The sequence below is a fragment of the Pogona vitticeps genome, chromosome 2, assembly GCF_051106095.1.
Source record: "Pogona vitticeps strain Pit_001003342236 chromosome 2, PviZW2.1, whole genome shotgun sequence".
Lineage (NCBI taxonomy): Eukaryota > Metazoa > Chordata > Lepidosauria > Squamata > Agamidae > Pogona > Pogona vitticeps.
Genome location: NC_135784.1, coordinates 7061231 through 7078538, shown reverse-complemented (window position 1 = coordinate 7078538; position 17308 = coordinate 7061231). Strand labels below are relative to the sequence as shown.

The window sequence follows — 17308 nt, the reverse complement described above, 5'->3', positions numbered from 1 at the left end:
GTACTGCTCTTACTTCCGGTTCCTGTTTGAGGGAGCGCGCTCGACCGTTCGTAGCTCTATGTTTCCCTCCTCTCCCCGTAAGGAATGTTTTTCCTAAATGAAGGGAGGCTGAAGGGAGGGGGAGAATATTGCCAAAGCCAACGCGGGGGCCGAAAGAGACGCGCTTAGAGGCGGCAGGAGGGGCGCTCCCTCCCCGGTGGGGGGGGGCAGAAAAGGGGAGGGAGGAGAGAATCCCCAAAATGGCGGGAGCTTTTCTGACCACCACCACCCCCAGTCCCCCAACAGGCGGCGCCCAGGAGGGTTTAGGGCAGGGGTGTCCAACCTTTCACCTTCCCTGGGCCACATTAGAAGATGAAAATTTGGTTCAGGCCGCACATAAAATAAAATAACAGTAACAATACCTGATCATAAAAAAACCACATAGAAAACAGGTAACATCAAATTTATTTGGAAATGAAGTTAGTGAGATGTTTGACATTGTTTCTCAACCACCAATGCATCCATATTTGGTTTGATGGAACTTGTTGCAATTCTCAGTGAGTGCTCAAGGTGCTCATCAGATATTTTGGTTCTAGTTTTATTCTTTGTGTGCTTCATCCTTGAAAATAGCTGCTCACAAATGTAGGTGCTTCCAAATAGCGATGACATGAATAAGGCATGATTGTGAAGTGACGGATATTTTTCTCTGGGAAGATATATCTTGTAGAAGTCCATTAAAGAGACATTGTCAAATTTTTCTTTCAGTTGAATGTCAGATTGGAGCTCTATGCATTCCATTTGCAAATTGGCAGGTAATATATTAATGTCCACTGAAAATGGAGTTGCAAATATCAGAAAAGATGACTGATTTTTTCTAAAATCTTGAAACCTGCTCTGAAATTCCTGTACCAAATTGAAAAGCAAGGCTGCATATTTTTCCGTGTTCACAGAGGTGTGTTTAGCCAATGTGCTAAAATGCATCAAATTTTTTGCCTTCATTTGAGAATGCCATAGTTGCAGTTTCATTTCAAATGCTGTTATAGTTTGAAACATTGTGCTGATCAGTTGGTTTTCACCTTGAAGACGCATGTTTAACTCATTTAAATGAGTGGTCAAGTCCACTAAAAATGCCAAATCTGTGAGCCAGTTTTCATCGTCAAGTTCTGGCACACATTTTGTCTTAGATTCCATAAATGACTTGATTTCATTTCTCAAATCGTAAAATCTTGCCAGCATTTTCCCTCGACTTAACCATCTTACTTCAGAAAAGTAAATGATGTCCCCATACTCAGCATCCATAAATGTAAGGAATTCCTGGAACTGGCGATGATTCAATCCCTTGGACCTTATGAAATTTACAGTCTTGATGACAATCTGCATGACGTTAGCCATCTTTAAAGCTTTTGCACATAAATTTTCTTGGTGTACTATGCAGTGATATTTAATCATACTGAAATTTTGGGAGGCAATTGCATCATCTTCTATCAATTTTGCAAGCCCATCTCTTTTACCTATCATTGCAGGGGCACCATCAGTAGCTATGCCAGATACGTTAGCAACTGACAAAGAAAATCGCTGTAATGTATTTTTCACAGCTTCATATAAATCTCTTGCTTTAGTTGTGTCTTTCAGTGGAACTAAAGCAGCCATTTCTTCAGTGATATTATATTTGACATCAATGCCTCTAATAAAAATTGCCAATTGAGCTGTATCTGTAGCATCTGTACTTTCGTCTATCGCCATAGCATAAAATTTAAAATGAGCAGCTCGACTCTTCAAAACGTTTTCCATGGATTTTCCTATATCTTCAATTCGTCTGGCTACAGTCTGGTGAGACAAACTGATTTTTGAATAGTCCCCTTTTTTATCAGGGCAAATTATATCAGCCACATCTTCCATGCACTCCTTAATATACTCACCATCACAATATGGTTTTGAATATTTGGCTATCTTGTGTGCAACCACATAACTGGCTTTGACAATAGAATCTGATTGAATCAATACTTTTTTAAAATAATTTTGTTGAGATGATAGATTTTTTTTCAGTTCAGCGATTTTGTCTTTACGACACATTCCTTCATACACAGCAAATTTCTCAGCATGTCTTGTCATGTAATGCCTTTTCAAATTGTAGTCTTTGAAAACTTGCACTATTTCTTTGCAAATTAAGCAGACTGCTTTACTATTGTACTCAGCAAAAAAGTATTCATCTGTCCACTTTTCTTGGAACACTCTTCCTTCATCTGTAATTTTTCTTTTTTTGTGTTTGTTTTCATTTTTTGACATTTCAGAAGCCATGCTGGAATGTTAAAAAAAAGGACTTTTAGAAAGCTTGGTTTAATAATCAATGTAATTACTGCATTGTGCAGCAACCAGAAGATGACATGACTGTAAAATAAAACAGCCCCCCACAGCTGGGTCCCTTGGCCAGGGGTTATTTTTAAAGCCTGGATGACCTAAATATACATATAGTAGCTGCTGAACTGCTGAAGTACAAGTGTTTCAGATTCTTGGTCTGCAACAGAAAGAACTTCAATGCACTACTTTTATGCATTGCATTATCTGCTGTCTTGCAGCAATAGCCTCAATATATGTGATATTGCACCAGTGTCAAAAGACTAGAGAAAAACATGCTCAGTGTATTGGGAATCTGGTTGCAGAACTAGAGGTCACAAGATTAGTTCCCCACCATGGCTCCCAGGAGAAGAATCAGCCTTTGTTGCAGTTCCAGAGTCCCCACCCCACCCCAACCCTCGGAAGAAGGGAATGGTAAACCACTTTTGACTTGTATATAACTTGCCATGAGTCAGAATTGACTTGATGGCATGTAATTATTAATTGATGCTCACATAGCTTCTTATATACTGTACTTTGCCACTGCCTTCTGGCTCAGTATGGATACAGCCATCTTTGGTTTGAAACTATATGTGGAATTCATATATGGGAAATTCAAAAGCCCTCTCCACAGGGCTTCTGTCTTCTGCGCCCCGCGTTCTCTCCGCGCTGCTCCCCTCGCAGCCGGGCTGGAAAGTTAGCAGCACGGAAGAACAGGGTTGCAAGAGACAGAGCGAGGGAAATTCAAAAGCCCTCTCCACAGGGCTTCTGTCTCGTGCGCCCCACGTTCTCTCCGCGCTGCTCCCCTCGCAGCCGGGCAGGAAAGTTAGCAGCACGGAAGAACAGGGTTGCAAGAGACAGAGCGAGGGAAATTCAAAAGCCCTCTCCACAGGGCTTCTGTCTCGTGCGCCCCACGTTCTCTCCGCGCTGCTCCCCTCGCAGCCGGGCGGGAAAGTTAGCAGCACAGAAGAACAGGGTTGCAAGAGACAGAACGAGGGAAATTCAAAAGCCCTCTCCACAGGGCTTCTGTCTCCTGCGCCCCATGTTCTCTCTGCGCTGCTCCCCTCGCAGCCGGGCTGGAAAGTTAGCACCAGGGAAGAACAGGGTTGCAAGAGACAGAAAGAGCAAGGGAAATTCAAAAGCCCTCTCCACAGGGCTTCTGTCTCGTGCGTCCCACGTTCTCTCCGCGCTGCTCCCCTCGCAGCCGGGCTGGAAAGTTAGCAGCAGGGAAGAACAGGGTTGCAAGAGACAGAACGAGGGAAATTCAAAAGCCCTCTCCACAGGGCTTCTGTCTCCTGCGCCCCACGTTCTCTCCGCGCTGCTCCCCTCGCAGCCGGGCTGGAAAGTTAGCAGCACGGAAGAACAGGGTTGCAAGAGACAGAGCGAGGGAAATTCAAAAGCCCTCTCCACAGGGCTTCTGTCTCCTGCGCCCCACGTTCTCTCCGCGCTGCTCCCCTCGCAGCCGGGCTGGAAAGTTAGCAGCAGGGAAGAACAGGGTTGCAAGAGACAGAACGAGGGAAATTCAAAAGCCCTCTCCACAGGGCTTCTGTCTCCTGCGCCCCACGTTCTCTCCGCGCTGCTCCCCTCGCAGCCGGGCTGGAAAGTTAGCAGCACGGAAGAACAGGGTTGCAAGAGACAGAGCGAGGGAAATTCAAAAGCCCTCTCCACAGGGCTTCTGTCTCCTGCGCCCCACGTTCTCTCCGCGCTGCTCCCCTCGCAGCCGGGCGGGAAAGTTAGCAGCACGGAAGAACAGGGTTGCAAGAGACAGAGCGAGGGAAATTCAAAAGCCCTCTCCACAGGGCTTCTGTCTCGTGCGTCCCACGTTCTCTCCGCGCTGCTCCCCTCGCAGCCGGGCTGGAAAGTTAGCAGCAGGGAAGAACAGGGTTGCAAGAGACAGAACGAGGGAAATTCAAAAGCCCTCTCCACAGGGCTTCTGTCTCCTGCGCCCCATGTTCTCTCCGCGCTGCTCCCCTCGCAGCCGGGCTGGAAAGTTAGCACCAGGGAAGAACAGGGTTGCAAGAGACAGAGTGAGGGAAATTCAAAAGCCCTCTCCACGGGGCTTCTGTCTCGTGCGCCCCACGTTCTCTCCGCGCTGCTCCCCTCGCAGCCGGGCGGGAAAGTTAACAGCACGGAAGAACAGGGTTGCAAGAGACAGAGCGAGGGAAATTCAAAAGCCCTCTCCACAGGGCTTCTGTCTCGTGCGTCCCACGTTCTCTCCGCGCTGCTCCCCTCGCAGCCGGGCTGGAAAGTTAGCAGCACGGAAGAACAGGGTTGCAAGAGACAGAACGAGGGAAATTCAAAAGCCCTCTCCACAGGGCTTCTGTCTCCTGCGCCCCATGTTCTCTCCGCGCTGCTCCCCTCGCAGCCGGGCTGGAAAGTTAGCACCAGGGAAGAACAGGGTTGCAAGAGACAGAGCGAGGGAAATTCAAAAGCCCTCTCCACAGGGCTTCTGTCTCGTGCGTCCCACGTTCTCTCCGCGCTGCTCCCCTCGCAGCCGGGCTGGAAAGTTAGCAGCACGGAAGAACAGGGTTGCAAGAGACAGAGCCCTGGCTTCCCAAGTAGAAACTCCGAAGTTTCTACTTACATTCAGCCTTTCTCCCTGCTTGGTCGGAAAACCCAAAGCCTGGCAACTGGACGGATGAACCACCAGCTGACTTCCTCTCTCACTCTGGGCACCAACAGTGTCGAGCAGCTCGGCTACCCGCTTTCCCCCACAGGCGCTGAGTTAGCTGTGCCGCGGGGTGGATTTGGCGCCCAACACACACACTCCGTGGGCCGGCGGGCAGCTCCTCCCTCTCCGCCTTCACCTCTCTGCGTCTTTCCAGCTCAGGCTGACTGCCCTGCTGCACTACAGCTTTCTGGCTCCAGGACTTGCTGCTCTGCCTGCCTCCTCTTTTTTGCACAGCATTGTGGGAGGTGTGGAACCTTCACTGGGCCGCATTAGGAGCCGACCTGGGCCGCATGCGGCCCGGGGGCCGCGCGTTGGACAAGCCTGGTTTAGGGGAAGGAAGGTTGAGGGGGTGACGTGGATGGGAAAGGGGCGGCGGGGGAGGCCGCCTCTGGGAGGCCCCATAAGCGCCCCATAGTAAGCTCTTCCCAACAGCCTGAGGAAGGTCGACCACCCCCATTTCGTCCTGCTCTGTCCTCAGGCGCCAACAGGTGTGTGTGGGGGGGAAAGAATGTGGAGGGACGGAGGCTGTTTCCCCACCACTTTTTCCCCTCAGGGCCGGGAAAGGGGCCTCCTCGCTCCAACCGCCAAACTGGAGGGGGGGGAGGCGGGAAGAAGCGCCGATGCCTTTGTGCGCAAGCGCCCGGGGAAGGGCTCCCATCGTCTCGCCCGCTAACCGCCTTTCTCCGCGCAGGCGCCTTGCCTTCCCTCCTGGTGTGGGGGAGGGCAGGAACGGTTTTCTGGAGTCTCTTGAGGTGACCGTTTAGTCTCTCTCTCTGGGGCTGTGATGCTGAGGAGCCACAGCCCGAGGAGGCGGTCCCCTGAGGGGGGGCCTTTGCGGGGGGGGGGAAGCTAGGACTCGGGATATCCCTCTGGAAATCCCACATCGGCCCTGGAAATTCACTCGAGGGAAAGCAATGGCCAAGGTGCTCCCCTCAGGCGCCTCAGGCCCCCTCAAACAATCGTCTGGTAGAGAAGACGGCACACAGTAGTGAACACAGCGAACCCTCTACTTAAGGAATTAATCCGTATTGGAATGGTGGCTGCAAGTCGAAAAGTCTGTAAGTCGAATCTCCATTGACCTACAATGCACTGAAAACCGATTAATCCCATAACCAGTGGTTTTTATTCTATTTTTATTCCATTTTGGTTTTTTTCTGGTCTGTAAGTCGATTCTCTGGCTGCAAGTCGAATCTAAATTTTGCAGCCAGAGAAGTCTGTAACTCAAAAAGTCTGTAAGTCGAAGAAGCTGGCCGAATAAGAAGCTAACTTCAGCCTCGTGTAAGGTAAGTCGAGCCGTCTGTAAGTCGAGGGTCCACTGTACAGGGAATCGGGAGAAGAGGCAGATCACCTGGGATCCGATCCCCTCCCCCCCCCCGGCCCATGGAACTCCTCAGGGCATTTCTTGAGGACCTCACGTGGCTCAAAACTTTTATGAGGGTTTTGGAAGCAGCTCCACACCATAAAGAATGCTCTTGGTCTACTACAACATGCGCCGAGGGAACAAGATGATTGTTCAGAAAAAAAAGCTCACTTCTTATTTCCAGTTTATCTTTATTATACATGTTTAAAAGGACTGTCACAGTTGCCTCTTTGAATGGGGAAATCTTGGCATGAGGAATTTTCTCCTGGTCCACCCGAAGAGGTCTCTGGAGGCCTGTGGTACCTCAGTAGGTGAATCATTTATAGGCAATTCTGTGATAATTATCCTCTTATTTAAGTTTAAAGTGTGAGGGGAAAAAAGATTAATAATCTAAAACCAACAAATCCAGAAAAGAACTGCTGGGGAAACACCCAGGAAGAGTGAAATTTACATTGGATGTGAGGCTGATCTGTCTGCCTACAACTGTCGCCCCCATATTGTCAGGGTTGAATCAGCTAATTGGCTCTTCCCTGCTCTCACATTGCAAAAGCAAACAATGATTTTGGTTTGCGGTTTGATGCAGAAGTAACTTTGTTCATGAATGATTGAATGAAGGGCCGCCTTGACTTCTTTTTCAAGGGGAATGAAGATAAAAAGTCACATACTGAACCCAGCTTTAGACCACTGTCTTTGGCCACTGTCAGCTTCTCTAGGACTGTATTGCCCGTTATTCTGTGCCATTGCATGCAGGCTCTTAGAATGAAATAAAATTAATACTTGTGAAAGTATTGTTGATTGTTACATTAAAATGTCCGAAAAGACCAGGCCAACATAATTTAAAAAGTGTCAACTAGGTTTAAAGAATCAGTCTTGAAGATGAACTGCTGGATAGCTCAGTAGTTTAGGCCTTTGGCTGCCGAGTCAGGGGTTGGATGTTTTATTCCCCACTTGTGTCTGCTTGGCAAGGGCTGGACTTGATGACCCATAGGGTCCCTTCAACCTCTGCAATTCTAAAATCATAATTATGTTCCAGAAGTGATATTTGACACCAGTGAAATTATCATTTCCAGCACACCTCGTCAAATCTCTAGAGTTAGCCCTACGATTATTTTGTGGAAGAGACAATGCAAATCTACTTTATAAACTTTTAATGAGCTACTTGTTAATTAGCCAAAATAGTTATTGCTAAATTTTGGAGGAAGCTTCAAGCTACAACTTGATAAAGTGAAATAGGGTGGGTTGGCTTATAGCACTGGTTCCTAAAATTTTCAACTCCTAGCTTCCTTCACTCACTGGCATTGGCCCCCAAAATAAGACTTTCAGTTACTGGAGAGAATCAGCCCAGCCTGATTAGTACTGCCATTTTTTTCCTCCTGAAAATAATGTATAGTTATAGGATGTAACAAAATGAAAATATAACATTTGTTTAATAAATGTTTGATTGGTTAAGAAACAATTTAATACAGTATAAGTTTTAAAATGCTTTCCTAGGCTTAAAAACCTTCTTAGAAATTGAGATTAACCACACAACAAAACTAAAAATTTAAACCTGTAGAATTTTTTTTTATTTTCATGAACAGGAAAATAGTCTAAATTTTAGAGAGCTAGAAAATGGCTACATTTCTATTAAATATCCTAGTGAGATGGATTTGCTTATTTTTCTTTACGTTACACATCAAATCTTGCCGCTATGGAGATTGCAACACACATTTCTTGTTCAATGTTATTTTGACTTCATCACAGGATCAAAACATACAATGCTCTCTTACTTATCACCGGGTATTCACCTTCAGTTTGGCACAAAAGCTCAATCAGTGGTGAAGATCTGAACCTTACTGCCAAGGTTTCCTCTAAGGAAACCTTCCCTCTGAGCAGCTTTCATCCTTGACTGTTTTCAGCCCCGTTGGTTCAGGTCACAAAGGAACTCCATGTGTATGTGGGGGGGGGGGCAGAGCCCCAACCAGTGGGGCTGAAAATTTGAGCATACATAGCATACTGCTAATGTTGAGTCAGTAGAAATGTCAATGAGTGGTTCTGCTTCCTTGTTGAAATGCTTTCAGTACTCCAGACCATCCTTTCAGCCCAAAATCCAATCTAATCTATCTGGCAGCTTTACAGGAGGGCTCCGTTGAATTTCATTCTGTTGTTTTCAGCCCAGTGCTCCAGCCTGTCCAGATGATAACTTTCGGCCCCATGGAGTCTCAATTGTGGGGTTCCACAGGGGTCGATCATCCTCCCAATGCTGTTTAACATCTATATGAGGCCGCTGGGTGGGGTCATCAGGGGATGTGGAGCATCGTGCCATCAATATGCTGATGACACCCAGCTCTATATTTCCTTTTCACCAACTGCAGGTGATGCTGTCCTGTCCCTTCAGCACTGCCTGGGGGCCGTACAGCAGTGGATGCAGGAGAACGGGCTGAGGCTGAACCCGGACAAGACGCAAGTTCTGAGGGTGGGTGGCCCTGTGGATGGTGGCTTGGGAAACTCCCTCATGTTTGGGGGGGTGGCCCTGGCTGCGAAGAGTAGGGTCCGCAGCCTGGGGATACACCTGGACCTGATGCTCACCATGGAAATGCAGGTGGCATCGGTAGTCCGCACCGCCTTTTTCCACCTTTGGCGGATTGCCCAGCTGCGACCTTACCTAGACACGGGGGCGCTCACTACCTTAGTACTTGCGCTCGTAATTTCTAGATTAGACTACTGTAACACGCTCTACGTGGGGCTTCCTTTGAAGCTGATGCGGAAACTTCAAGTGGTGCAGAATGCGAATGCGGCGGCCAGACTCCTTACTGGAGTGAGAAAATACCAACATATCTCTCCTACTCTGGCCATGCTGCACTGGCTGCCCATCCGTTTCCGCATTGACTTCAAAGTGTTAATGCTTACATATAAAGCCCTAAACGGTTTAGGACCTCGATACTTGGCGGAATGCTTACTCCCAACTAGTTCTACCCATGTCACCCACACGAGCCAGGAGGTGAGGCTGAGGAGCCTGACACTGAGGGAGGCCCGGAAAGAAAGAACTAGAAACCGGGCTTTCTCGGCGGTGGCTCCTCGTCTCTGGAATAACCTACCTCCGGAGAGTCGCGCTGCACCCTCGCTGGGTACTTTTAAGAACCAACTAAAAACATGGATGTATAGGCAGGCCTTCCCTTCCAGTTAATTCCTGTCCTCTTCCCTTTCCCCCCCCCTCTTTATTTGATTTATTTTTATTTTTCCCATCTTATAGAATCATTTAATTAATTAATTGTTATAAATGTTTTAGAACTTGTTATCCTTATGTTGTAAGCCGCCTAGAGTGGTCGAAATGACTAGCTAGGTGGGGTATAAATACAATAAATAAATAAATGATTTTGAATTTTCTTCCTTTCTTCCAGCTATTAGCTATTCCACCCAATTTTGTGTCATCTGCAAATCTGATTAGCATTTCCTGTACCCTCTGATTCAGGTCATTAATAAAAATGTTGAAGAGAACAGGTTCCAGGATTGAGCCCTGGGTACCCCACTTGTTACCTTCTCCCAGTTTGAGAAGGAGCTGACTGTTCTATCCAGCTCACACCTACTTAGCTAGCTAATCAAATCATGCGGCACTTTCTGAAAAGTTTTGCTCAAAATATACGATGTCTACAGTATTTCCTCTATCAGGGAGGTTACCCGATCAAAAATAAATCCTGCCACACACAGGATTTTTCAGGCTGGTCTGTGGTTTCCTCATTCTTTTTTGTGCCCTTTTTGAAGAAAGGGATAGCATTAACCCTCCTTCAATCACCTGGCACTTCACCCATTTCCCATTATTTCAAGAAAATAATAAACAGTTCCTTCAACACTTTTGGATGCAGTTTATCTGGTCCTGGAGATCTGAACTCGTTCAATAAGGCATTCTTTGACTATTTATCAATCTCCAGTTGCAATCCTGTCTCCTCCACTTATTCATAATAGTTATGTCATTCTAGCCAGTACTGCTCAAGGAAGAGGGCATTTAACCCAACCATTAAACAGCCAAGTCTTGAGAAGTCCAGGAGCTGAGGAGGCCAAGAGCTGTGATCTCCAAAGGTTGGACCTGCCAAGGCCAGCAGAAGCAAGACCTTGAGTAAAATTGTTTAGTTTACTAGAATGTAAATGGGGACAGATTACATACTGATATTGAATGAAGAAACGACCAAAGTGAGCAGAGAAAGGACACATGCTTTATTTTAATGGAGTGTGACAGAGGATGAAATCCATGCCTGGCAGGCAGTCTGAGAGCAGCAAAGAGATAACGCTGCATCAGACAATGGACATAACATAGCCACAGATTCTAGATGGCCAAGATTGGGTGAAGATTTATCTCTTTCGAGAAAATATTTTTCTCTTGTTAACAAAACGCTTGTGGATTATTAATGCTTTTCACCGTATATTTGCACATTTTATAATGTTATTCTCAAGGATGTTGAAGTCTTCTAGCGATGTATTTTCCACCTTTGTAGGGTGTAAGCTCCCATGTCTTCATGCTATTGTATCTTTGATTCAAATACTGTATGGCTCAAACTTTGCCAGTAACCAATGTTTCAATACCTGCATCTTTTCACAAGTTGCAAGGATGTATTTTAAGTAAGCCTACATTGTTTATATAACTGCATGACTTGGATTTAAGCGTATGTCCCTGTTTTTCCCCTCACAGCTGCAAGACTGTCATTGATATAATTTTGGATTTGCAACTTCTAAGTATGGAATCTAGATAAATGGAATTTGTACAGAATTAACACGTTCTGGAATTACTGCAACAAAAAGTGAATCAGTTACCTCGGGAGTTGGTGAGTGCTCCAACACTGGAGGCATTCAAGAATCACCTGGCAGATATGCTTTGATTGATTTCCTGCATTGACCACAGGGTTGGACTTGACATCCTTGTAGGCCCCTTCCATCATCACATTTCTATGATTCTATGAAAAGAAAGTCTTATAATGAGATACCAAGTTGAGTTTGGAAAAACATGTTACTCATTTTCTGGTTTCACTCTGGAATCAACCCTTTACAGACATAACATCAGCTATAAGAAATCACAGAATCTGTAATTTGCCTGGGAGTTCTATACTTTTCTGGGGGAATCAGGTATCCTCATCAGGTTCTCCACATTGGCACATTTAGAGTGAGGGGAGAAAGTGGCATGAAATCTGTGAGCTTGCAATGACACAGATAGGAGGAAAGGTATAAAAGGATCCTGATGAGATTGAATATAGTTGACATAAAGTGGGCTTAGTATTAGTCTGGTTGATGAGAGAAATGAAGGAGGAAAGTAAAGGAAATATATTTCTATCTTGGCTGTCCTACACTCAGAAGGTAATATACACTTGTGCTCTTTTGTGCCCTCAAGTTGTGGGGGTTGTGAATTAAGGATCTCCAGAGACTCTATTTTTGTCTGCAACAAAAAGTGAATCAGTTACCTCAGGAGTTGGTGAGCGCTCCAACACTGGAGGCTTTCAAGAAAAACTGAATCACCTGGCAGATATGCTTTGATTTCCTACATTGACCACAGGGTTGGACTTGACAGCCTTGTAGGCCCCTTCCATCATCACATTTCTATTCTATGAAAAGAAAGTCTTATAATAATGAGATACCAAGTTGAATTTGGAAAAATATGTTACCGATTTTCTGGTTTCATTCTCGAATTAACCCTTTACAGGCATAACATCAGCTATAATGAATCACAGAATCTGTAATTTGCCTGGAAGGTCTATACTTTTCTGTAGGACTGACTCCTGGGAGAATCAGGTATCCTCATCAGGTTCCCCACATTGGCACATTTAGAGTGAGGGGAGAAAGTGGCATGAAATCTGTGAGCTTCCAATGACACAAATAGGAGGAAAGGTATGAAAGGATCCTGATGAGATTGAATATAGTTGGCATAAAGTGGGTTTAGTATTAGTTTGGATGATGAGAGAAATGGAGGAAAATAAAGTAAAAATATTTCCACTATCTTGGCCCTCCTACACTCAGAAGGTAATATACACTTGTGCTCTTTTGTGCCCTCAAGTTGTGGGGGCTGTGAATTAAGGATCTCCAGATTATATTAATAATATTTCTGCTCAGATCCTGGAAAAGTAAGGCAGTTGATTTCTTTTTTGAGTCAATCACTCTCATGTTCAATCCTCTTCTACAGCTTTCCACTTTCCATTGCAGAGTGGAGTTTTGGGATCAAGGCAGGCAATAGCAAAGTACAGGGAAAGAAGGGGGGGAAGGGAGATACAGTTTGCCAAAGTTACCAGTCTCAGTTTGTTGTCCTTAGGATAGTAGAGATGGCCCAATTCACGGTCGCAACTGGAGTTATGAATTATGTTCTCAGACAATAGATTCTGTGCTAATTTTTCCCAACTGTTTTAATTTTTCCTCTCTAAATGTATTGCTTACCAGTATTTATCTAGAATCCCCATCTCAATCCTCCAGTTCTTTTGCACCCATGGCAGCATTTCATACAGTATGTGAACCAAAGAAAGCTAGCATTCACTTATACACCTCCAAAGATGGACCCCTGAGAATCAAATGGAAATTCAGACCCCAATGTTTTGTTGGTGTGGCAACATCCGAGTCTCTCCTCTTAGGACCAGCTCAGCTTAATCAGCCAGCAACAGATATGGCGGCAAGGCTTGCCTGTCCTCTTGATTTTCTGACCTCCACTTCCTCCTGATCTTCAGGGAGCTGTCGAATCTCCCTAAGGAGCAGACATGCTGCTGCTCCAGTTACTTCTCCATAAAAAGGTTCGCCCTCATGATTTGGACATCCACCCTTTTTTTGGTGGGCGTATTATGGGACTGATTACACTCATGTCAACAAACTACCAGCTCTGCTCCATAAAGAGAAATATTAACGTTTTTCTTCTCTTGACCATGTAATTTTCCACAATAGTTCTAACTGTCCCGATGAAGTGGGCTTTCTCAATGAGATTAGTGACACAAAGTTTGGTAAACAGCAGATACGGGAACTCGCAACTCACTGTCAAACTGGACTTCTGGGGTGATTGGCGACTTGGATTCATTTGCCTGAGTTGCATTGTCAAGTCCCTATGCCCCCCTGCCCATCAGCCTACCTGTTGCCACCACTGCCATCTTCAAATATAGCACATCAGAGGGCCTTTCATGATGATACTGGCCTGCTCCAACCTGCCTCTTCCTGTAAGTTCCCTGGTGATGCTCTAGCTTGACAGCTTGCACATAGGTTAGGGGAAAGCACTCACCTGTGTCCCAAATGCAGGCAGCGGTAGGAAGGCAGATGATAGTGGGGGAGGGCAGCAGGAGACACAAGTCTTTCTATTCAGCCCAAATGTACTTTGCTAATTAGAATATCATGGGGCACTCTATCAAAAGCTTTCCTGAATTCCAAGTCCTGAGTCCCAAGCCTCGGACTTGTGACTCAATCTTGAGGTCCCAAGATGCCCCGATAATCAGCACCATGAGTGTAAATTGACTTCAGGGCTAGGAGATCAAGATTCTAGAGACTGCTGAGAGCAAGACCCTGAAATCATGGGAAACTCTGGGGTTAGGAAGAGTGTGTGTTAGGAAACGGCTGAACGTCACTCTGTCATGTTTATTATATTCTAAATAAGTGGTCACTTCTGGCATCTTCCACCTCTAATTCAGTCTCATTTGTGTCCAATTGGATAAGATTTAGATCAATCTGTTCAATCATATTCGGTATCTGAGATGCCAATGTCTACTTATCACTGGGAGTTATGATCTATCTATTAGTGGCCAAAATTCCACTGTGTAGCTACACTTGTATAACATGGGGTTGTATGAGCTGTTGTGGCACTGAAGAGGAAGTCGTATCCAGAAAACAGTTCCGTGGGCACAGCTGCACATTCAGCTCTGAGCGGGTTTTTTTGGTGGTTCATTTTGCAATTAAACTGCACAATTTGTTTCATAATGAGATACCTGGGCATAACCCTCATGAATATACACTGGTAGACTTTTTCAGCCACTTAATGACAATAACTTCCCACACTGAAGACAGATACAATTTGTCCCCTGTCCAGCTCCCTGATTTTCCTGGTTTCTTCGCCTTGGCCTGCTGGACGAGGGTCTCTTCAAATTGGGGGAGGCCGTGATGCACCGCCTGCCTCCAGGCTGAGCGCTCAGATGTAAAGGTTTCCCATCTATTGAGGTCCATTCCTAAGGCCTTCAGATCCTGCTTGCAGATATCCTTGAATCGTAGCTGTGGTCTCCCTCTGGCACGTTTTCCCTGCAATCTAGTGCTTCACCAGGAAAAACACATTTCAACAAAAGGTTTAGTTTTGCCCATCTAAATCTGGCTTCTCCTGAAAGAGAAAACGGAATGTGACATCATCATTCTTCTAGGAAGCAACTACCCAAGCCTGATACATCATTCAATTTTCTCTAATGTATTTTTTTATGATGTCAAATACATTTCCTTCCTTAAAAGAATGTTCCAAAGTTCCACATCCTTAAACATTAGTGCTTTCCATATGTTTCAACTAAAAAGTTTCTCCTTTGACATTTAATAAGGTTTCGATTGGCACTCTAGGTCTTTCCAGATTTCACTGAAATAGTATGGTTTCGGGGCTGGGTATGCTCTGTTGTGCTGAGTAAAGCCACTTTTGTTGGTTATGCACTATAGTGTTTCTCCCATTCGCTTAAACATCAGCATGTTCCATATATGAGAAATGTCAAATACATTTCCTTCTTTAACAGAATGTTTCAAAGTTCCACATCCTTAAACAGTTTCTCCTTTGACATTTAATAAGGTTTCTATTGGCACTCTAGGTCTTTCCAGATTTCACTGAAGTGGTTGGTTTCAGTGCTGGGTGTGCTCTGTCATAAATATCAGCATGTTCGATATACGAGAAATAACAGTCACTCTTTGGTATTTAGTAAGCTTTTCACTAGTACTGTAGCTCTTCTCACATTCCTTTTACTATTCCTATTCCATTCCTTTTTCCTTGTGTGGTTTTGCCCCGGATCTGTTTTATGTCCAGTAAGACTACTGCTCTTGCTGATGATTTTAAACCTTTCATTCACTATATGCTTTCTCCTCTATGAATTATTTGATGTAAACAAAGGCTAATGATGAAACTGCAGTTCATTCCATGCAGTTATATGGTTTCTCCCATGTGGGTTCTTTGATGACCCTTGAGATGATGGCTGCGACTGAAGTCCTTTCCACATTTCACACATTTATACGGTTTCTCTCCTGTGTGAGTTCTTTGATGTCTATTGAGGATACTACTTTGGCTAAAACTCTTTCCACATTCCATGCATTTATATGGTTTCTCCCCAGTGTGTGTTCTTCGATGTATCATGAGTTCACTGTTAGTACTGAAACACTTTCCACATTCCATGCATTTATATGGTTTCTCCCCAGTGTGTGTTCTTCGATGTAACGTGAGAGTAGAGCTGTCTCTGAAACACTTTCCACATTCCATGCATTCATATGGTTTCTCCAACGTGTGAGTTCTTTGATGTTTAGTAAGAGCCTTTCTCTCTCTGAAACTCTTTCCACATTCCATGCATTCATATGGTTTTCGGTCTGTGTGGGTTCTTTGATGTGAACTAAGGGTACCGCTTTGACGGAAGCTCTTTCCACATTCCATGCATTCATATGGTTTCTCCCCTGTATGAATTCTTTGATGTGAACTAAGGATATTGCTCCGATTGAAGCTCTTTCCACATTCCATGCATTCATATGGTTTCTCCCCAGTGTGGGTTCTTTGATGTCTAGCATATGATCCACGGTCACAAAAACTCTTCCCACATTCCATGCATTCATATGGTTTCTCCCCAGTGTGAATTCTTTGATGTAATCTAAGTTTACTGCTGCCACTGAAGCTCTTTCCACATACCATGCATTTATATGGTTTCTCCCCAGTGTGAATTCTTTGATGTGAACGAAGGCTACTGTTGCAACTGAAGGTTTTTCCACATTCCATACATTTATATGGTTTCTCCCCTGTGTGAGTTCGTAGATGTATACACAGGGTCTTTTTCTCACCAAAGCTCTTTCCACATTTCATGCATTTATAAGGTTTCTCCCCTGTGTGAGTTCGCAGATGTCTACTGAGGATACTGGTTTGGCTAAAGTTCTTTCCACATTCCATGCATTTATGTGGTTTTTCCCCTGTGTGTGTTCTTTGATGTAAACGAAGGGTACTGCTGTGAGTGAAATCTTTTCCACATTGCATGCATTTATATGGTTTCTCTCCTTTATGAATTCTTTTATGTGAACTCAGGGCACTGCTCTGACTAAAGCCCTTTCCACAATCCATGCATTTATATGATTTGTCTCCTTTGTGAATTGTTCCATGTCTACTGAGGATACTGCTTTGGCTGAAGCTTTTTCCACATTCCATGCATTCATATGGCTTCTCCCCCGTATGAGTTCTTTGATGTATAATAAGGACACTACTTGTACTGAAGCTCTTTCCACATTCCATGCATTTATAAGGTTTCTCCCCTGTGTGAGTCCATAGATGTTTACTTAGGGCACTACTGTGACTGAAGTTCTTTCCACATTCCATGCATTCATATTGTTTCTCCCCTTTGTGAATTCTTTGATGTGCATTCATATTACAAAAGCTCTCTCCGTGATGTAGATATTGAAATGGGGGTTTTTTGGTCAGGATTTTTTCATGTGAAATAGAAGTATTATTTATAGTTACGCTGTTTTCCTGCTCCATGCTCTTTGGCTTCCCCCGCCAGTGGTCTCTGCTTTTTCTTCAAATCTGAGATACGTGTGAATTTATTTCTGCTGATGGGAAACTCACTCCTTTTTGTTTTTCCTTATCATCAGGAATTCTCAAACATCAACAGCCTGAGACGGTGGATGTGTTTTCCTCTATCCTTGGCTCTCTTCCTTTCTGCCTTTTGGGTGTCCAATTGTTTTGGTTTCTTTTCAGTGGCTTAAAAAGTGGCTCCTTATGATTCTCTTTCTCATGTCTGTGACCTGATGGAGGAAAAAGAGAAGATGGACGA

The 17308-nt window shown here is 44.8% G+C and overlaps 2 protein-coding genes across 3 annotated transcripts; one reads left to right on the top strand and one right to left on the bottom strand.

Moving 5' to 3' along the window:
• Positions 1–30: 30 nt before the first annotated feature.
• Positions 31–9619, top strand: LOC140703843 (uncharacterized). 2 transcript variants are annotated; one of them, XM_078387327.1, is made up of 2 exons: positions 31–77; positions 8699–9619. In XM_078387327.1, the coding sequence occupies exons 1-2, from the start codon at positions 59–61 to the stop codon at positions 9508–9510; spliced, it is 831 nt and encodes a 276-aa protein (XP_078243453.1). In that variant the 5' UTR covers positions 31–58; the 3' UTR covers positions 9511–9619. The 2 variants fall into 2 exon arrangements, with proteins under 2 accessions (XP_078243453.1, XP_078243452.1); XM_078387326.1 differs by lacking the exon at positions 31–77 and adding an exon at positions 5314–6216 and having other exon boundaries at positions 6268–9619.
• An 893-nt stretch (positions 9620–10512) lies between these two features.
• On the bottom strand, positions 10513–17013 carry LOC144587232 (uncharacterized). The gene has a single exon (XM_078387161.1). The coding sequence runs from the start codon at positions 17011–17013 to the stop codon at positions 15433–15435; it is 1581 nt and encodes a 526-aa protein (XP_078243287.1). The 3' UTR covers positions 10513–15432.
• Between the last annotated feature and the right edge of the window lie 295 nt (positions 17014–17308).